The following is a 21,981-nucleotide window of genomic DNA, read 5'->3' as shown; positions in this document are numbered from 1 at the left end:
CCACAAGGGAAGCCCAGCTTTTAGTAAAGTGAACATCAAAGAAAACTGTCCACAGACTTCTAAGTGTGCATCCCCAAAGAACTACTGCACATATGGAAGAATATTGAGTGCTGAATTACTATTCAAGCCTGACTCCAACCTGGGAATCTTCTATCCTTGCTTTGTCCCTATAAAATGGGACTCCTCTCTTTTCTAAATACAGCCTGTTTTCCGTCCTCTAAACATATGCTCTTGTGGTGCCACCTACCTGAAATACTTTTTCACCTGCACTTGTTAAAATTACAGTCATTGTTGCTGCTGCTGCTGCTAAGTCACTTCAGTCGTGTCCGACTCTGTGCGACCCCATAGATGGTAGCCCACCAGGCTCCGCCGTCTCTGGGATTCTCCAGGCAAGAACACTGGAGTGGGCTGCCATTTCCTTCTCCAATGCATGAAAGTGAAAAGTGAAAGTGAAGTCGCTCAGTCGTGTCCGACTCTTCGCGACCCCATGGATTACAGCCTACCAGGCTCCTCCACCCATGGGATTTTCCAGGCAAGAGTACTGGAGTGGGTTGCCATTGCCTTCTCATTGTAGCTGCACTTAAATCACCTCTTTTAATGTCTTTCATTCTACTTTTCCTGCCTCTTGTAGCCTCTCAGCTCATAATATCCTTTTAGAGTATTTCTAAACTTTATAAAATTTAAAAAAATATTTATTAATTTGGCCACAATGTGCTGCTTATAAGATCTTAGTACTCAGACCAGGGATTGAGCCTGGGGCCTAGGCAGAGAGTGCACAGAGTCTTAACCACTGGACTGCCAGGAAATTCTTAATAAATACACATTTTTAAATAAAATTTATAAAATTTGAAATTCTTTGTATAAGTTCCCTTCTTCCTGTGAGATTTTTTTAATATTCATTCAAGAAGTGGAAGGGCTCTAACATTAATAAGTAATCACTATGTCAGAAGATGCTGAGAGTTTCACTGAATAAGTATAATACCAGGTAATATTAAGTATTTATAGGACTAAGCACCCACCTGAAGTACTTTACCTTTGTCAGTTCATTTAATTTTCACAATAACCCTATGTAGTAGATACTACTGTTATGAACCCATTTTGCAGATGGGGGAAACTGAGGTCTAAAAATTTAGGTCAATTTAGTGGAGAAGGCAATGGCACCCCACTCCAGTACTCTTGCCTGGAAAATCCCATGGACAGAGGAGCCTGGTAGACTGCAGTCCATGGGGTCACTAAGAGTCAGACATGACTGAGCGACTTCACTTTCACTTTTCACTTTCATGCATTGGAGAAGGAAATGGCAACCCACTCCAGTGTTCTTGCCTGGAGAATCCCAGGGACAGGGGAGCCCGGTGGGCTGCTGTCTATGGGGTCGCACAGAGTCGGACATGACTGAAGTGACTTAGCAGCAGCAGCAGTCAGCAGCAGTCAAGGCCATAGAGCTAGGATAAACTGGAAGTCATCATTCAAAGCCAGATATCCTGCCTCAGGAGGCCCGGAAAATTGCACTATTTGGCTGTTTCCTTCCATTGAGAAGGAATCAGATCTGTCTTGGGTTCATGCCCCAGTCCCTAGGAGCCATGGGATTCTTTACTCTTCTGCCAACTAGGCATTGAGCTTCCTTGCTTCCCCCTCAGATTGCCCCAGTGCAGTCCTCTTCCTCTAGCCCCCTCTGTCCTTTAATTCATTCATGCTATTCATTAGAGGTTATTAGATCCCTGGAGAGCCCCACTATCCAATTCCAGCTGCCAAGGGAGGAGGCTTGAAGTCTCTAAATCTGGGCCCAGCCTTGGGTCCTACACTACGCTCTGGATCTTCCCTCAAGTTGAGAATAAAAATGAACTCCTGTTTCTGCTAGAAAGTGCTTGCATTGGTTGCTACTTTCTACTAGTAGATTCCTGTAACTTATACCCAGACTATCAGCTATTTTATTTATTTTTGGCTGTGCTGGGTCTTCGATGCTGTGCTTGGACTTCTTATTGTGATGGTTTCTCTTGTTGCAGAACACAGGCTCTAGGGCACGTGGGTTTCCATAGTTTCAGCACTTGGGCTCAATAGCTGCAGCTCCCCGGCTCCAGAGCACAGGCTCAATGGTTTGGTGCATGGGCTTAGTTGCCCACAACATGTGGGATCCTCCCAGACCAGGAAGTGAACCCGTGTCTCCTGCATCGCAAAACAGACTCCTAACCACTGGACCACCAAGGAAGCCCCGTTATCATCTATTTTAGAAGCCATTAAAATTGGAGTTCTTTGCCTGGGGTACAAGGACTCCCTGAAATTTTTTTTAAAAGCATTTTTTTCCCGGGGAAAGGACCCATAACTTTTCACTGGTAGCTTAATCGCCTACCTTCCTGCTCCTCAGCCTTCTTTCTCCCCCAGCCTTCAGAGTCAGTCTCTCTCTATGCACAAACCAGGGATGAATCTACATAATTCTCTTTTCTTTCTTGGATCCTCCAGCTTTTCTCCTGATCCTGGGAGCCCATCCCCTGAGGGTTGAGGGGTACACCAGAGTGAAATATTGTAAACCCTCCCCGTTCAGGGGGCAGGGTTCAACGGAGCACAGAGGGCTAGAAACTCACAATGAGCCTTTACTCCCAATCTTTCCTTAACCTGTACTGGGTATGGCAGAAGGCAGGAAGCTTGGGAATGGCAAAAGTTTGGGATATGCTGCGATATGCCCATATTTTATTTTTTTCTTGGAATAATTTCCAAACCAGATCTGATTGTCGCATGGGGCTAACAGTAAAGAACATAGCCAGTAAATGATCTGATATTAGCATTTCTAAAAATTAAGAAATGAAATTTAAAAGATACATATCTTCCTCCACAACTTTCAAAATCAAGAAATTATAGAAAATTAAGTATTTCAAAAATTTCAGTGAGTAGCAGAGTTTGTATTTATAAAAGACAAGAGAACCAGCAGAGACATGGAAAAGGAGTGGCATCTTTAAGAAACCCCAATGCCAAGGACATAGATTTTCAGTGTTTCTTCACTGGCACACTGGAGTCCATCTCTTTCTTCTCTGAACAGGCTGCACTCTTCTTGGCTTTCTTATAGTATTTTTCCAAGCCAGGCTTCAGCAATACATGAACTGTAAACTTCCAGATGTTCAAGCTGGTTTTAGAAAAGGCAGAGGAACCAGAGATAAATTTCCAACACCCACTGGATCATGGAAAAAGCAAGAGAGTTCAACAAAAACATCTATTTCTGCTTTATTGACCATGTCAAAGCCTTTGACTGGGTGGATCACAATAAACTGTGGAAACTTCTGAAAGAGATGGAAATACCAGACCACCTGACCTGCCTCTTGAGAAATCTGTATGCAGGTCAGGAAGCAACAGTTAGAACTGGACATGGAACAACAGACTGGTTCCAAATAGGAAAAGGAGTACATCAAGGCTGTATATTGTCACCCTGCTTATTTAACTTATATGCAGAGTACATCATGAGAAACGCTGGGCTGGAGGAAGCACAAGCTGGAATCAAGATTGCCGGGAGAAATATCAATAACCTCAGATATGCAGATGACACCACCCTTATGGCAGAAAGTGAAGAACTAAAGAGCCTCTTGATGAAAGTGAAAGAGGAGAGTGAAAAAGTTGGCTTAAAGCTCAACATTCAGAAAATGAAGATCATGGCATCCGGTCCCATCACTTCACGGCAAATAGTTGGGGAAACAGTGGAAACAGTGTCAGACTTTATTTTTCTGGGCTCCAAAATCACTGCAGATGGTGATTGCAGCCATGAAATTAAAAGACACTTACTCCTTGGAAGGAAAGTTATGACCAACCTAGATAGCATATTAAAAAGCAGAGACATTACTTTGCCAACAAAGGTCCGTCTAGTCAAGGCTATGGTTTTTCCCGTGGTCATGTATGGATGTGAGAGTTGGACTGTGAAGAAAGCTGGTCGCCGAAGAATTGATGCTTTTGAAGTGTGGTGTTGGAGAAAACTCTTGAGAGTCCCTTTGACTGCAAGGAGATCCAACCAGTCCATTCTAAAGGAGATCAATCCTGGGTGTTCATTGGAAGGACTGATGCTAAGGCTGAAACTCCAATACTTTGGCCACCTCATGCGACGAGTTGACTCACTGGAAAAGACTGATGCTGGGGGGGATTGGGGGCGGGAGGAGAAGGGGACGACAGAGAATGAGATGGCTGGATGGCATCACTGACTCGATGGACATGAGTTTGAGTGTACTCCGGGAGTTGGTGGTGGACAGGGAGGCCTGGCGTGCTGTGATTCATGGGGTCGCAAAGAATCGGACACGACTGAGTGACTGAACTGAACTGAACTGATCTTGCTTTAGGATTGTTCTTATCCAAGTTTACTCTCACTCTTTATAAGTACCTTATTCATCTTGTGTGTGTGCTAAATTGCTTCAGTCATGTCCAACTCCTTGCAACTCTGTGGACTGTAGCCCGCCAGGCTCCTCTGTCCATGGGATTCTCCAGGCAAGAATACTGGAGTGAATTGCCATGTCCTCCTCCAGGGGATCTTCGCAACCCAGGAGTCAAACCCACATCTTTACATCTCCTGCATTGGCAGGCAGGTTCTTTACACTAGGGCCACCTCTTGACATCCCTCAAAATATCTATCTACTAAAGTTTTATATAACTCTTAGTCATCTATTTGCTAAAGGGATAAATGAATAGAAGTCAAAATACTATTATAGTCAAATGCAACAGACTTGAATCATGAAAACATCACTGACTTGAAGGTATACTTTATTGGTCTTACACTGTTGTCTGTATAAATATTGAAATAGAAAGTGGAAATATCATATATGCCTCCTTTTCCTGAAATCAGATATTGGGCTGGCCTACCTACTATCTGGATGTCAGTGTTTCGTGTTTATAGCAAACTTATACATATTTGCACATATCCAGAACTTTCCAGAAACCTTTATATAAACATTTATATTTATAGTATTAGCGTAGGGATTTAATTGGGCATATATCCCAATTGAGAGATGGAGTCTGTATCTCCTCTGTTTGAATCTAACCTGGCCAGTGACTGCTTTGATCAATAGAGTACAGTGGAAGTGTGCAGTGTCTGGCATAGCTGTTAAAAGGAGTGGAAGTTTCCACCCTGGTCTCTTGCTGCTGCTAAGTCATTTCAGTCGTGTCCGACTCTGTGTGACCCCACAGACGGCAGCCCACCAGGCTCCCTGGGATTCTCCAGGCAAGAACACTGGAGTGGGTTGCCATTTCCTTCTCCAATGCCTGAAAGTGAAAAGTGAAAGGAAGTCGCTCAGTCGTGTCCGACTCTTAGCGACCCCATGAACTGCAGCCCACCAGGCTCCTCTGTCCATGGGATTTCCCAGGCAACAGTACTGGAGTGGGGAGCCATTGCCTTCTCCTGGTCTCTTAGACCAGGCTTCCCTGAGGTGCCTTGCTGGAATACCCATGTGAAGAAAGAAGAGGAGAAGATACAAGAAACAAGGGGAGGAGAAGAGGGGAAGGAGAAGAAGGAAGGGACGAGAAGAGCGCAGAAGGGAAGAGAGCGGCTCGGCCCATCCAGCTGAGGCCCCTGAGACCGTGAAACAGAGACCAACCTCCCTTCTGTGCCTTGTTTAAATTCCTGATTCTCAGAATCATGAGAGATAATAATAATAGTTATTTTCTAGATTTTGGGGCAGTTTACCAAGTATTCATATTTAACTGGAACAATTTTAACTTACTATAATCAACTATCACTTTAATTCATAAAGGCACATATACAGATTACATGAAATAAAGAAATTAAGTACATATGTTGCATTTTAAGAATAAGTCTAATAGGTTACTTGTGTAGAATTAAAGTGAGCTTAAGCACATCTATTTTTATATTTTTGAAATCAATCACACATTTAATATTAAAATTTAGAAGTTTTAAAAAGTCATTAAAATTAGAAAAGTAGTGTTGGTTAATCCACTATGGTATAATTAGCAAGAATAAGATAATTTAAGTTGCTGAAAAGAAAAATGAAGATCCTTCTTATGTTTTATATCTAAAGAAAAATAGGATGCCAATAAAATTACCAAAAAAATTAAAAGATACATTCAGCTCTGTGTCTTGGAAGCAAATAATCTGAAAACAGGTCAGGGGAACCACACAAAAGTCGTGTGCTGATGGGTGGGAGGGCAAGAATTCACTGGGTTGTTTCCAGGAGACTCAGATTCTTGGTTTCAGAGTTCCTGAGCTGTTCACTCAGGGTGCCTGAACAGCTCACCTCCCACAGCGTGTATTTTAGTATCTCAGCCACTGAGGCCCGGAAACGCGCTTGGAACTTCTTACTAATCAGGACATAAAGGATGGGGTTCAAGCAACTATTGAGGAATGCCAGGCCAGTGGAGAGGGGGATGCCAGCCTGTAACACTTGGTAGAAATAGCTATTGTGGTGAATCGTGAGTTCCCAAATGCTAAACAGGTGATAAGGAGTCCAGCAAATCAGAAAGGCCATGACCACAGCCAGGATGGTCCAGAAGTGCTTACTGGAGAGCAGGATGCTTCGCTTCTTCACCTTGAAGATGAGGCACAAGTAGCAAATGCTCATTGTTAGCAGAGGGAGGAGGTACCCAACAATAACTTTCACCCAGGTCAGAACATGATGCCTCATCAACCTGAGGTCCACATCATGCTCGTGGAAGTTGTTATAGCAAAGAGTGTGGTTATTCAACTCCAGAGTGTCCCGGAAGTATAGAGCTGGCCCACCCATTAGTGAAGCCAAAAGCCAAACAACTATAATAACAATCAGAGAGTTCCTGAGGGTACGGTACCGATGAGATAAGACAGGGTGGATCAAGTAGATATAGCGGTCCAGGCTTATCACCATCAGGAAAAAGACACTGGCAAACATGTTCAACTGGGCAATGAAGGAATTGGCCTTGCACAACCAGATGCCGAAGGGCCAGTGAAAATTCATGGCCACGTAGGAGATGTACAGAGGCAGGAAGAGAAGAAAAATGAAATCCGCAATGGCTAGATTGAGGAACCAGAGAGTGGTGACTGTCTTCTTCCACTTGAATCCCGTGAACCAAATGACAGTAGCATTTCCTGGAATGCCCAGGACAAATGCCAAACAGCACAACACCAAGGAGACCCAGTGAATGGCTCCCAGGTGTGATTTCTCCTCTGAATCAGTCTCTGGGGAGTAATATTCCAGGGCATAGGAGTAGTTCTCAAAATCTTCAAATAATGTCTCCTCTAGATCTTCCATGATCTTGCAGAATGAACAAATCTATGGAAGCAAATTTAGAAAGAAAGAAAACGACTTAAAAAAAATTATTTATAGAAAACAACTTATAAAAGAAGAAATGTTTAGTAAATAATAAAGGACATAAGGATAAAAATACTTTATCTTAATAGGCACTAATAACAATTTAGGGACAAAAGGGAGATATAACTATAGAAGTAGAGATTTTGTATGACCCCCCTCCTAGAGTAATGGAAATAAAAACAAAAGTAAACAAGTGGGACCTGATTAAACTTAAAAACTTTTGCACAGCAAAGGAAACTAAGCAAGGTGAAAAGACAACACTCAGAATGGGAGAAAACAATAGCAAATGAAACAACTGACAAAGGATTAATTTCCAAAATATAAAAGCAGCTCGTACAACTCAATACCAGAAAAACAACCCAATCAAAAAGTGGGAAAAAGACCTAAACAGACATTTCTCCCAAGAAGACATACAGATGGCTAACAAACACATGAAAAGATGCTCAACATCGCTTATTATTAGAGAAATGCAAATCAAAACTACAATAAGCTATCACCTCACACCCATCAGAATGGCCGTCATCAAAAAGTCTACAAACAATAAATGCTGGAAAGGGTGTGGAGAAAAGGGAAAGCTCTTGCACCATTGGTGGGAACATAAATTGATATAGCCACTATGGAAGATGGTATGGAGGTTCCTTAAAAAACTAGGAATAAAACCACCATATGACCCAGCAATCCCACTCCTAGGCATGTACCCTGAGGAAACCAAAATTGAAAAAGACACATGTATCCCATTGTTCATTGAAGCACTATTTACAATAGCTAGAACATGGAAGCAACTAGATGTCCATCAATAGCTGAGTAGAGGGAAAATGTTGTGGTACATATACATAATGGAATATTCTTCAGCCATAAAAAGGAATGCCTTTGAGTCAGTTCTAATGAGGTAGATGAACCTAGAACCTATTATACAGAGTGATGTAAGTCAGAAAGAGAAAGATAAATATTGTATTATAACGCATGTATACAGAATCTAGAAAAGTAGTACTGAAGAATTTACTTATAGGGCAGCAATGGAAAAACAGACATAGAGAATAGACTTGCGGACTTGGGGAGAGTGGAGGGGAGGGTGAGCTGTATGGAAAGAGTAACATGGAAACTTACATTACCATATGTAAAATAGATAGCCAATGGGAATTTGCTGTATGACTAAGAAACTCAAACAGGGGCTCTGTCTGTATCAACCTAGAGGGGTGGGATGGGGAGGGAGATGAGAGGGAAATTCAAAAGGGAGGAAATATATGTATACCTATGGTTGATTCAGGTTGAGGTTTGACAGAAAACAACAAAATTCTATAAAGCAATTATCCTTCAATAAAAAAAGGAAAAAAAAAGGAAGTAGAGATTTTGTATATGAGAGAGAACTATGAAAAAAATACTTACTTGAAATATTCGGCAAAAGGTCTCTTAGAAAAAAATGTGTTCTTCCAAGATGGACACAAGTAGGAACAAAACCTGAATAGACCTACAATCATTAAAGAAATATCATGAATTAAAACATTTTTTTCAGACTTTCCTGGCAGTCCAGTGGTTAAGACTCCTTGTAACCAATGCAAAGGGCTTCAATCTCTGATCAGGGAACTAAGATCCTACATGCCACACGGTGTGGCCAAAAAAAACCATTCTTTTTCATGTTATGAACTAGAAATAGTATATTTCTTGGTAGGACTTGTGACTAACACTCTAGGTGTCCAATTCTTGGTGGACCTAAACTTTGCTATAATCATTCTCAAAGCTGTGAAAGTTTATTTTTGTAAAATATTCAGTAAGTGATAAATTAAAATGATTAACAATATAGGTGCAATTTCTGTGTTCATAATGTTTGCAGGGCTGACTCGAGAGAACCTAAAATTCAAGTACTTATTAAGTTCTTATCAGCTATTATTATTTTATAGAAGATGCAAAAGAAAATAGATTAACATTTATGTGTGATGACTTCAACCTCTTTATTTGTATCCATGTACCTGTTTACAGAAAAGAGGAGACACAGACATAGAGAACAGACTTATGGACACAGCAGGGGAAGAAGCAGCAAGGAGAAATTGAGAAAGCAACAGAGACATATATACACTATCATGTGTAAAACATATAAGCAGCAAGCTGCTATATGACACAGGGAGCCAGCCTGGCACTGTATGCTGACACAGAGAGATGGAATGGTCGGGGAGGGAGGCTCCAGAGAGAGGGGCTGTATATATAACTGTGACTGATTCACGGTGATGTACAGTGAGGCCACTACAACATTGTAAAGCAATTACTCCTCTAATAATAATAATAAAAGACTTCTGAAAAAAAACTTTAGTACTCTGACTTCTTAAGATCTGGACAGAGTTCCACTTGCTTCCTTGGCTCACCACCTGGATGTCACAGGCAAGCATTGGAGATTTTGACCCTATTTGGCACTCATGGATGTTCTGATTCTGCATTTATGAATTCAAATATGTTCATCAGAATTATATCAATATGGAAGACTTTTCAACTAAAAGATACATTTTGGAATGAACTTGACTATGACCACTGAATTTCTACATCAACTTCCTGTAGAGCGCATTTAAGGGAAAGGCTACCCATTCCAGTATTTTGGCCTAGAGAATTCCACCAACTGTATAATCCATGGAGTCACAGAGAGTCGGACAAGACTGAGCGACTTTCACTTTCAAACTTTATTTTCTTCTGTGGTCTCTTTTTTCTTTCCTGCTATCAAGTCTAGTTTCCTGGGCTAAGACTTAAATGTCAATTTTTCAACCAAGACAAAGCTTATTGGGTACAATTCTAGCTTCATCAATTTATTTTGCTATTTCTATCTGTAGTAGTCAAAATCAAGTAGAAAATATACTAGTAGTTATAATCATCTCATGGAGCTATAATCAGTGATAGAGTAGATATATAAGATTTGAGATTATAGTAGAGTTAGAATGAAGAGGTCAAAACATCTTGTATTACTCATAGCCATCTCAAGCTCAGTTTGACTAACGCTGAATGCATCATCTTATCTAAATTCATTTGAGGAATCTAACTGAGCATATTAAACAAGAGCAATTCATTAGCATCTTCCCAAACCCAAACTCAGCCAACTTTTCTTTATTTTTCATTATTCAGCTCAAATGCCATCTTTTCTTGGAAACATTTTCTAACATTACCTCCCCTCAGATAATTATATTAATAATACTTAATAATAACTATTATCATATGCAGCAGTCAATGCTGTTGGGAATTTCCTAGATGCTAGGCATGTATGATCTAATTTGATCCTTGAAAAAAATCATATAAAGTGCATAAGTACTACTATTTTCCTATTTACAAGGAAAAATACTGAAGCTTTGAAAAGCTTAGTGACTTTCCCAGTATCATGGCAACCTATAAATAGAGAGTCAGAATCGAAACTCAGCGCCATTGAATGCAGATCCTGAGCTCTTAACTATGTGACATTCCCCTCTTCTGTCACACTGCTCTTACCGTACTTAATATATTACGCTTTCATTGATTTCTCTTTGATTTCTGCTCTACCAAATTGTGAATTCCTCAAGAATGACTGTCATCTCTGGACCCCACAGTGCTTAATACAGGGCTTAATTTGCTGTGCTTAGTTGCTCTGTCGTGTCTGACTCTGTGACCCCACAGACTGTATAGCTTGCCAGGCTCCTGTGTCCATGGGGATTCTCTAGGCAAGAATACTGGAGTGGGTTGTCAGGGCCCCCAGGGGATCTTTCTGACCCAGGGATTGAACCTGGGTATCCTGCAATGCAGGCAGATTTTTACCAACTGAGCCAGAAGGGAAGCCACTTTTTTGTGACCTATTCTTTAGGCTATTAGCAATCTTGAAACCAAATGGCCTGGAATCACCTTAAAAATCCCGAAGGAATGAGTAGATGGAATCTCATTCCCCAAACATAGAAAAGCCATTGGAGGACCTCTAATTGCACACAACCACTATTTTCACCAAGTCAGGAACTGTCACTGCTGACCCTGCTGGGCCAGAATGGTCATAGGGTCTGCTGAAGGATGCCAACCACCCTTCTTCCCAATTCTCTTGGGGCAGGAGAATTACCTTGAGGATGAGTGATCTTTCCAAACAGAATCCCTTCTACCAGAATGTCCTGTTCCAGAGAAACTGCTAATCTAGAAAGCAGATGCGTAGGTTAGATGCAATGACCAGTTTAGGCTTGGAGAAAGATCTTCAAGAGGAGCTGCATACTGCCCAGCTGAAGCCTTCACAGGAAATATAAGCTAGGAATTCCCCTGTGACTTACAGCAGATGTTTTTTGTGTGTTGGTGATGGTGAGAGGGAGGGGTGGGATGGAGAAAAGAGAGAAGTAAGGCAGAATTCAAAGACTACCCTACCAAGTCCTTGGCTAGACAGTTAGCCCTTGAGGAAATATTCGTAATTATATGCCTTCTTTGTATTGGGTTGGCCAAAAAATTTGTTCAGGTTTTCTGTAACATCTTACAAAAAACTCAAATGAACTTTCTGGCCAACCCAATACTTTGCTTTACAGTTTACAGGTGCCTCCAGATCGAATTAAGTTTCCAAATGGTACTTCAATTCAGTTCAGTTCAGTCGCTTAGTCGTGTCCGACTCTTTGCGACCCCATGAAGCACAGCACACCAGGCCTCCCTGTCCATCACCAACTCCCGGAGTTCACTCAAACTCATGTCCATTGACTCAGTGATGCCATCAAGCCATCTCATTCTCTGCCATCCCCGTCTCCTCCCACCCCTAATCCCTCCTAGCATCAGACTCTTTTCCAGTGAGTCAACTCGTCGCATGAGGTGGCCAAAGTATTGGAGTTTCAGCTTTAGCATCAGTCCTTCCAATGAACACCCAGGATTGATCTCTTTTAGAATGGACTGGTTGGATTTCCTTGCAGTCCAGCACCACAGTTCAAAAGCATCAATTCTTCGGTGATCAGCTTTCTTCACAGTCCAACTCTCACATCCATACATGACCACGGGAAAAACCATAGCCTTGACTAGACGGACCTTGGTTGGCAAAGTAATGTCTCTGCTTTTTAATATGCTATCTAGGCTGGTCATAACTTTCCTTCCAAGGAGCAAGCGTCTTTTAATTTCCTGGCTGCAATCAGCATCCGAAGAGATTTTGGAGCCCCAAAAAATAAAGTCTGACACTGTTTCCCCATCTATTTCCCATGAAGTGATGGGACCAGATGCCATGATCTTCGTTTTCTGAATGTGGAGCTTCAAGCCAACCTTTTCACTCTCCTCTTTCACTTTCATCAATAGGCCTTTGAGTTCCTCTTCACTTTCTGCCATAAGGGTAGTGTCATCTGCATATCTGAGGTTATTGATATTTCTCCCAGCTATCTTGATTCCAGCTTGTGCTTCTTCCAGCCCAGCGTTCCTCATGATGTACTCTGCGTAGAAGTTAAATAAGCAGGGTGACAATATACAACCTTGACGTACTCCTTTTCCTATTGGGAACCAGTCTATTGTTCCATGACCAGTTCTAACTGTTGCTTCCTGACCTGCATACAGGTTTCTCAAGAGGCAGGTCAGGTGGTCTGGTATTCCCATCTCTTTCAGAATGCTCCACAGTTTATTGTGATCCACACAGTCAAAGGCTTTGGCATAGTCAATGAAGCAGAAATAGATGTTTTTCTGGAACTCAGACCTATCCAAATATCTAGAGGCTAACTTTATTAGTTTCCTAGGGCTGCTGTAACAAAGTGCTCTATGTTGAATGGCTTAAAATTACAAACTTTTTGTTTCAAAGTCTGGAGAAAACTGTTCTCTAGGTGTAGGCAGTCATTTCCTTCTGAGGGCTATCAGTGACAATCTGTTCCATGTTTCTTGCCTGGATTCTGGTGATCTGTTGGCAAACTTTGGAAGTCCTTGGCTTATATATACAGTAAGATGTTTAGACCTCTTGATTCTATGCCAGTGTCAGGCCTTCCCCTACCCTCTTTCTCTTCTTATTGGCTGAATGAGGATGCAGTGATGAGCCATCATATACCAGGTGGATGAGGAAAACATGATGGTTCACAAGATAGAAGCCTAGGTGCCTGGATGATCTCATGGAGCAGTTTTTGCCATTGACTATGACGGACTGGTGAGACTCTTGCTTTATAAGGAAATGAGGAGCAGATCTAGAGCTGTAATAGACCTATGTGACTTGGGCAGAGTTAAATGACCTCTGCCCTTTATTACATAATTTAAATGTCACAAGGGCAGGTAACTTTAATGGGTACAATAGTCCAAGTTGGGGAGATGATGGGATTTGGGTGAGCCGAAAACAGTGGACTTGCTTTCAATGAAAAGCAGCTACTGAATTCGAGCAAACTGTTTCCATGTTGGAAATGAGGGCTTAGTGTTGCCAGAGTTTTCGATGAATGGATGAAAATTTATACATATATACATACACACATGCATATGTATTTAAAGGTATTTCTTTTATTTTTTTGGCCATGCCTTGCAGCATGCTGGATCTTAGTCCCCACCAGGGATTGAACTTGTGCTTCTTGCAGTGGAAGTACAAAGTCTTAACCACTGCACCTCCAGGGAAGTCCCTGAATATCTGTATTTTTAAGGTGAAAAGTTCCTAACTCCTAAACTACTGTTTTAAAACAAAATAGTTGTGGGCCATATTCAGCCCAGCTATAAATTTGTGACCTCTGGGGGAGGCAAGCTCTTTGAAGACTCTGAGCTTTTCAACGGTGAAGGAGAGGAGGCTATATGTTAAATGGAAATAGAAACTCTGAGTTGGCCTCTAAGAATGACTTGCCCCTTGGTGCCAGTGAGGCAACCATAAGATTTAATGCTACTCAGGGCCTCTCCCAGAGAAGGCAATGGCAAGCCACTCCAGTACTCTTGCCTAGAAAATCCCATGGACGGAGGAGCCTGGTGGGCTGCAGTCCATGGGGTCGCAAAGAGTCTGACATGACGGAGCGACTTCACTTTCACTTTTCACTTTCATACACTGGAGAAGGAAATGGCAACCCACTCCAGTGTTCTTGCCTGGAGAATCCCAGGGACGGGGGAGCCTGATGGGCTGCCGTCTATGGGGTCACACAGAGTCGAACACGACTGAAGTGACTTAGCAGCAGCAGCAGCAGTAGCAGCAGCAGGGCCTCTCCTGGAGAAGGAAATGGCAACCCACTCCAGTATTCACGCCTGGAGAATCCCAGGGATGGAAGAGCCTGGTGGGCTGCGGTCTATGGGGTCGCACAGAGTCGGACATGACTGAAGTGACTTAGCAGCAGCAGCAGGGCCTCTCCACAGACCCTCATTTTAACCTTCTCCAAATTGATCTAAAAGTTGAGATAACTCTTCTTTTTTCTAGGAGAAAAGATGCTATGGACAAGTTCCTGACATTACTGGGTTTCTGTTAGAGTTACTAAGGAGGACCCTGATAAGAAAGGCAAAACAATGGATCATTACTTAGAACCAGAACCCTTCCTTGGAGCTGTAACAAAGCTCCTGGTTCTCAAAAGGGAATGATGAGTAAATTCCCTGATAATGACCCTCACCCTGCTCTCTGCCATCTCTGGTTAGACCACTATCTCCCTGCCTCATCACTGTTCTCATTCTCACAGCTTGGGCCTTTCAACTTCCACCTGTAAGCTCTGCTCTGCCCCAAACTTGGACTCAACTATATTTCTTGTTCGAAGTGTAACTTGGCAGCCATCCTGATCCATGGTTCTATTTCTACTTCATTCTCTGGTTTGAAGAACTGGGTTATGGCCTTGTTCCTAGTCCTTACTCCAGGGTCCAGCTTTGGATTGCTATACCTTTGGTCCTCTAGAGAACACTGTTATCACACTGCCATCATGCTATTCCTTTCCGCTCTAGGAAGATCCATGCTTCTCTCCCAACCTTGCTTAGACTATCCACTTACCACCCCAGGCGTCAGTGTTCTGACACGAATTCCCATTCTCCATCACTGCCACAATCTACACCTGTGGATCTCAAACTGGGGACAACTTTGCCTCCCAGGGGATATTTGACAATATCTAGAGGCACTGTTGATTGTCACAACAAAGGATGGAGAATGAGGGGGGAAACGCTGCTGCTGTCTAGTGGGTAGGGACCAGGGATACTGCTAAGCATCCTAGAATATACAGCCCCCCACAACAAAGAATCATGTTGCCCCAAAAGTCAAGGATGCCAAAGTTAAGAAACCCTCATCTACACACACTGGGCTCAGTCTGAACTCCTTTCTTCCATCTCCTGCTGTTGAATCTGCTCTTTATCCGTGGGCACTCTCACCTTGGAGTCCTGGCTTGGCCTGGTCCACTCTACCCCACTTAACCAACTGCACTCTGTAGAGACTGCAAACACATTTGATTTGGTTGAAAAAGCGTTAAAATGTATGCTTGATGTCAATGCTAATATTAAACATTAATAGACTTCACAAAAATAATTGCAATTTCTAGCTTCTTTGGAAAATGTATATCATCTGGTAATAACAGACCTGTATTTACTATAGCAGCATTTGCATTCCTCTTCAGACAAGGGATGCATTCTCTCATTTGCCATGGTCACCACTTCTAAGTCACTCATTTATGACACTTTCAGAGATGCTGTCAACACTTGAATATGCAATCTTTGCTAACACTATGCCTTGTATATAGTAAGAAATAAAATTATTGAAAAAATAAAAGCTATACACATGTGAGAATGCAAATGAACTGTATGATAATGCAATCTCAAAAAAATACCTGCAATCTCAAAGTAAAAATGTGGTCTACAAAGAAAGGATATTACCTTGAGCATTTCTGCCAATTTAAATTTAAGGGCCTATATTTAAGAACAAGTATTTTTAAACTTTTAAAAACTGATATTCAAGCAACTATACTCCAATAAAAATTCTAAATAAAGCCCCTGACATTCTGCTGTATCATCAAACATACTGTGTTATACTTATCTATTTATTCTTGATAAGAGAGAAAAAGCAAAAAGAGATGCAGAAAGAAAATATGGGGGAATTTTTCTTCAGTTTCACCATGTGCATACACACATACAGGGCTTCTCAGGTGAGACAGTGATAAAGAAACTGCCTGCCAATACAGGACACACAAGAGATGTCGGTTTGATCCCTGTGTTGGGAAGATCCCCTGGAGGAGGAAATGGCAACCCACTTCAGTATTCTTGCTTGGAAAATTCCACAGAAGAGCCTGGTGGGCTACAGTCTATGGGGTTGCAAAGAGTTGGACATGACTGAGCTCATATACAAGCTACATACCATACACACATGTGTATATTTAGGCACATAAAATTTTTCCTGTTTTTGAGAAGAGGAGATGTGAATGAAGACTCAGATGAAACTGGAGGGATGTCTGAACAATAGAAAAATATCCTGGCTAGGCAGTAACCAGAAATGAAGATGCGTAGCAGGCCAACTTAGGTCTTTAAATCCAGATTTGAAGGAAGCATTCATATTCATTAAACAGGAAAAATGAAACTGTCTTGGCTGGCCATGGCTTTCCATTGAGACGTCATATATTTTTCTCAATTTGGAAGTGCACAAAAAATCGCCACGATAAGTCCTTTTGACTTGACTGAAAAAGAGGAAATAGCTACTGTATTTGTCTTAAACCATATGTGCTGCTGAAAGGCGAATAAATAATTCTGACTGAAATAAAGACTTATACAGATCTCCATGATCCTAAGTCTTTTGAGTAGCCACTGAAGTGAGTGTCAAGCTGTATTGTGGACATGAATATAAAAAAGATCCACCTGAGTCCATTAGAAATGTGTGAAAAATGCTTGGTGTGGAGCAAAGTTCAGAGACGCACCCCCTGAAGTTTGTGGTTTGGTTTCCAAAGAACGTGGAGGGGCATGTTTACCACAGGGATTCAGCTGCTGTGGGGAACCAAGTTGTCACATTCCTGGGTTATAGTTACATTGACACTCAAGTGACAAATATCTACTTCTGAAGCACAGAGCAGTTAATTGAATTAAGCAAATTGGTTCCTGATCTATGAAGACTTAATAGATGGTAAAGCTGAAACTCTTTCCTGAATAAATAGATTTCATTGCAAGAGTCCTGGCAGAAAATATAGTGACAAACATTCTATAAAATCCAGATGATTTGGGGAAAGAACATCTGGTAGAAATGTGTATCTTCAAACATTTAAGTGTGGTTTTAAATGAGACTTGACTGTAGAGGGAAACATTTATTTACCTTGACAAAACACAAAGATTCCTTCTGGCAGAACATTTGGTAAATGCAAAGGAGTTTAATTTAGTTTCACATTGTTGAGTTAGATGGGTTGTCATGGACCACTGCAAAAATGTATACCTAATAGAATCTTAAGAAAATTTAGGGTCTAATCTGCTTCAACCAGAGAGAAGGTTTTGATGTCGCTAACCATTGTCTGCCTGTGTAGAATTTCCCGTGTTGTTGTTGTTGTTTAGTCACTAACTCGTGTCTGACCCTTTTGCAATCCCACAGACTGTGGTCCGCCAGGCTCCTTGTGTCCATGGGATTTACCAGGAAAAAATAATGGAGAGTGTTGCCGTTTCTTTCTCCAGGGAATCTTCCCCACCCAGGGATTGAACCCATTTGCAGGTGGGTTCTTTACCACTGAGACACCGGTGAAGCCCCAGAATTCCCAATTTACCCTGATAAAGAACTCAAGAATGCATCTCCTGTGAAATGTATCTCCCATGAAAACCATAGGGAACCTTGAGGGTATCTATACCCTGCTTCTGATTGAATGACAAAAATAAGCAGAAAGAATCCATGGACATGAGAAAGAAACTCTTTGGTGAAAACCAAAAATCCATCAATCAGCAAACATATCTAATCGGCAAACTATATCTCTCAAGAGCTGTCTACTTAGGGAAGAGACTTTGTTCAAAAGCGTGTGTGTGTGAGGAGAGAGAAAGAGAGTGGGGGAGGGTTATTTGAGGTCATTGCTCAATATTTTTCACTATCAAACATAAACAGTATACCACACCCCAGTTTGTGCTCAAGATGTTTGGCACCAGCAGAATATTTTGTTGCCCTCTGGAAAAATGATCTCTGCTTGGAAGGTGTTGGGACACAGCAGTGTTTTATAAAGATTCCCTGTTTATTCACCCAAGAGAAGCAAGGGAGTTTTAAATGGAAATTGAAGGTTGAGTATGATACTGATGGTTAAATGGTTATTGTTGAATTGCTCCTTTCCACCCCAAGCCCTGGCAGAGCCTATCCTTGAAGAAGAGGCATCTAGCCTATCTGTAGCTCCCATGTCATTTATTCCTTAGTGCCACACATTAAGACAAATGTTAGGAAAATGGGCATATTAGGATAAATGGAAGTGTTTGGTTCGACTGGAAAAGACACAACCAATCAAGGGAATGTTTTGGTAATGAAGGCCTTTGAAAGTCATGCCTAAGTAGTTAAGATTTTATTCCACTGTGAGATGGGAGCAAATAAAACTATTTGTCGTAGTGAGTGTCATCACTGAATTTTTGTGAAGATCATCTGGAGGCAGTTTGGGACATGTTGACACACTTGAGGTCAAAGATGGAAGGGCCCCTAGGCAGTGAGAGTTAGAATGGAGATGAGGGAGACATATTCGGAGGACATTCATTTAGGAAATTAATAGAATCTTTTAGGAAGCTCAGCTAAGCTAGGGTAACACTCACAACAACTTTTTATTGACTTGGCATTGAAACTCAACCCTGGATTTAAACACTAGCTAATTTCAAGGATTTCCCTGGTGACCCAGTGGTTAAGACTGTGTTTTCACTGCAGGGGGCATAGTTTGATCCGTGATAGGGGAATTAAAAGGCTTCATAGGTGGCGCTAGTGGTAAAGAACCTGCCTGCCAATGCAGGAGATGGAATGGATGTGAGTTCGATCTCGGGGTCAGGAAGATCCCCTGAAGAAGTGCCTGGCAACCCACTCTAGTATCCTTGCCTGGAGAATCCCATGGACAGAGAAGCCTGTGATCCCATGGGGTCACAAAGAGCCAGATATAACTAAAGTGACTTAGCATATAGGGGAACTAAAAACCCACAAGTCATAAAGAAATGGGGGTAGGAACCCTCTTACACTGTTGGTGGGAATGCAAATTAACACAGCCACTATGGAGAACAGTATGGATATTCCTTAACAAACTAGGAATGAAACTACCATATGACCCAGCAATCCCACTACGGGGCATACACTCTGAGGAGACCATAACTGAAAAAGACACCTGTACCCCAATATTCACTGCAGCACTATTTACAATACTGGGACATGGAAGCAACCTGGATGTCCATCGACAGAAGAATAGATAAGGAAGTTTCTGTGCAAGTACACGATGGAATATTACTCAGCTACAAAAAGGAACACATTTGAGTCAGTTTAATGAGGTGGATGAATCCAGGGCCTATTATACAGAGTGAAATAAGTCAGAAAGAGAAAGACAAATATTGTATATTAACGCATATAAATGGAATCTAGAAAGATGGTACCAATGATTATGCAGGGCAACAACAGAGACAGACGTAAAGAATAGACTTTTGGACTCAGTGGGACAAGGAAAGGGTGGGATGATTTTTAGAGACTAGCACTAAAACATATGTATTACCATATGTAAAACAGCCAGTCACTGGGAGTTTGCAGTATGATGCAGGGAACCCAAAGCCAGTGCTCTGTGACAGCCTGGAGGGATCGGATGGAGAAGAGGTGCAAATGGGGTTCAAGGAGGAGGCGACATAAATATTCCTCTTACTGATTCATGATGATATAAGTAGTTATCCTCTAATTAAAAATAAAATTAATAATAATAATAATGATAAAAGAAATGGAGTTAGGGAAAAGAAAATGTTTTCTTTAGTTAAAAAAAAAAATTAAACCAAGTGGACATGAAATGATACCTATTTTCACACTGTTGGGATCAAGGTCTTTTCATAAAAGGCACTTGCTGATTGATTTGCATTTCTAACCCTCATGCTTCATTAGGACAGTTCAAGAGAACATAGCACATACTTGAAAGGTCAGTGCTTACTTACATGACAGTTGATTTGATGTTCCACCCAGAGGTTTATGTCCTGATTTGCACAATCTGTTAAGCCCTGTGGATTTTAGGTTAGGGAGAAAATTTCAGGCTTAATTCTTTTTGCAAGACTTTAAGATAATTAACACATGGGTATAATTTAAATATCAGGCCATAAAGGGGTCTAATGCCTCTGGACTCAGAATACCTGACTTCAAATCCCAGTCCTATCTCTTCTGGCTGTGGATTTTTGGACAAATCACCTACTACCTTGAAACATTAGTTTCCTCATTTGTAAAATGAGAGCAGTAATAGTTCTAAGTCATAGTGTTGCTATGATGATTGCATAAGGAAATCCTCAAAAAATGGTTAGCTCAGTGCCTGGCACACAGAGCATGCTCAGTAATTATAGCTATTGATCACTACCATTTTAAAAATGTTTCCTTGTTATAAAGAAAGCAGAGTGCTAAAAAATCTATGCTTTTGAACTGTGGTGTTGGAAAAGACTCTTGAGAGTCCCTTAGACTGAAGGGAGATCCAACCAGTCCATCCTAAAGGAGATCAGTCCTGCATATTCACTGGAAGGACTGATGCTGAAGCTGAAGCTCCAATACTTTGGCCACCTGATGCAAAGAACTGGAAAAGACCCTGATGCTGGGAAAGATTGAGGGCAGGAGGAGAAGGGGACGACAGAGGATGAGATGGTTGGATGGCATCACTGACTTCATGGACATGAGTTTGAGCAAGCTCCAGGAGTTGGTGAGGGACAGGGAAGCCTGGCATGCTGCAATCCATGGTTTCACAGAGTCAGACACAACAGAGCCACTGAACTGAACTGTGATGAGAACTCTTAGGATTTATTTACCTTTTTAATATTTATTTAGCTATGCCAGGTCTTAATTGTGGCACTGGAGATCTTCCATCTTTGTTGCAGCCTGCAGGAGCTTTAATTGAAGGATGTGGGATACAGTTCTCTGGCCAGGGACTGAACCTGGGCCCCCTGTTTTGGGAGTCTTACCCATTAGATTACCAGGGAAGTTCCAATTACTACCAGTTTAATAAAAGCAGTACACAATAGAGGGTTAGAAGGAAAGTAGAAAGATAATGGGATATCTTTATGTCACTTTAGAAGAGTGAGAAGACTTAAAGAGAGTTTTAAAACTTGTTTTGTATGCTTTGTATTATGAAAAATACCAAATCTGAACTGAGATCACACATTTCCAGATGCTTGCCCTCCAAAGGAAGTTGGGGAACCCTTGTGTCTAGCCCCAGATGCCAGTACTATCCCTATATCTGACCAAGAGTGGTGAGAAAACAGAACACTATAAAGCATTATATTTCTCTTATTCTTTATAAAAGCTATTTCCACCTTTTATTAAAGATCTAGGTCTTTATCTCGCTTTTCTCCAATTTTTTTCTTTTCTTTTCTTCTTTTGCTGTGCCTGATAGCACATTGGATCTTAGTTCCTCAACCAGGGATTGAACCCTGCAGTATAAGAGCAGAGTCTTAACCAATGGACCACCAGGGAAGTCCCACTTTTCTCCAGATTTTGTCTGGAATCTGGGAAAAAATCACCACAATTAACAATGTCATGTTTCAAAGCCTTGGTCAGAGCAAATTTTAAAAATGTTCTTCAAAAAGGATTTCTGTATATGCAAATAATTTTTTAGCAGGAAGAAATGGGCACTTAATTTGGAAACTTTGATGCTAGAGGACTTCTGCAACTTTATCTTTCCAAGGCATATGACTGGCTAACTACTGGAGATCTGAATTGTTCAACTTA

General features: G+C 41.5%; 1 protein-coding gene across 5 annotated transcripts in view; it reads right to left on the bottom strand.

The window, feature by feature from the left end:
- Positions 1–2,663: 2,663 nt before the first annotated feature.
- Positions 2,664–21,981, bottom strand: part of CMKLR2 (chemerin chemokine-like receptor 2) — a 52,240-nt gene continuing 32,922 nt past the window's right edge. For 2 of the 5 annotated variants that reach the window (XM_055398381.2, XM_055398379.2), the window contains exons 3-5: positions 20,214–20,276; positions 8,649–8,730; positions 2,664–7,223 (exon numbers count right to left, since the gene is read on the bottom strand). In XM_055398381.2, coding sequence (XP_055254356.2) covers positions 6,135–7,202 — 1,068 coding nt within the window. In that variant the 5' untranslated portion in view covers positions 7,203–7,223; positions 8,649–8,730; positions 20,214–20,276 and the 3' untranslated portion in view covers positions 2,664–6,134. The remainder of the gene's footprint in view (positions 7,224–8,648; positions 8,731–20,213; positions 20,277–21,981) is intronic. The other 3 variants (XM_055398378.2, XM_088828088.1, XM_055398389.2) reach the window with 2 other exon arrangements.

This window comes from Moschus berezovskii, chromosome 2 (assembly GCF_049115385.1).
Source record: "Moschus berezovskii isolate FMDL1 chromosome 2, NW_MosBer_1.0, whole genome shotgun sequence".
NCBI classification, from domain to species: Eukaryota; Metazoa; Chordata; class Mammalia; order Artiodactyla; family Moschidae; genus Moschus; species Moschus berezovskii.
The sequence above is the reverse complement of the archived record's forward strand: the minus strand, read 5'-3'. Positions and strand labels throughout refer to the sequence as shown.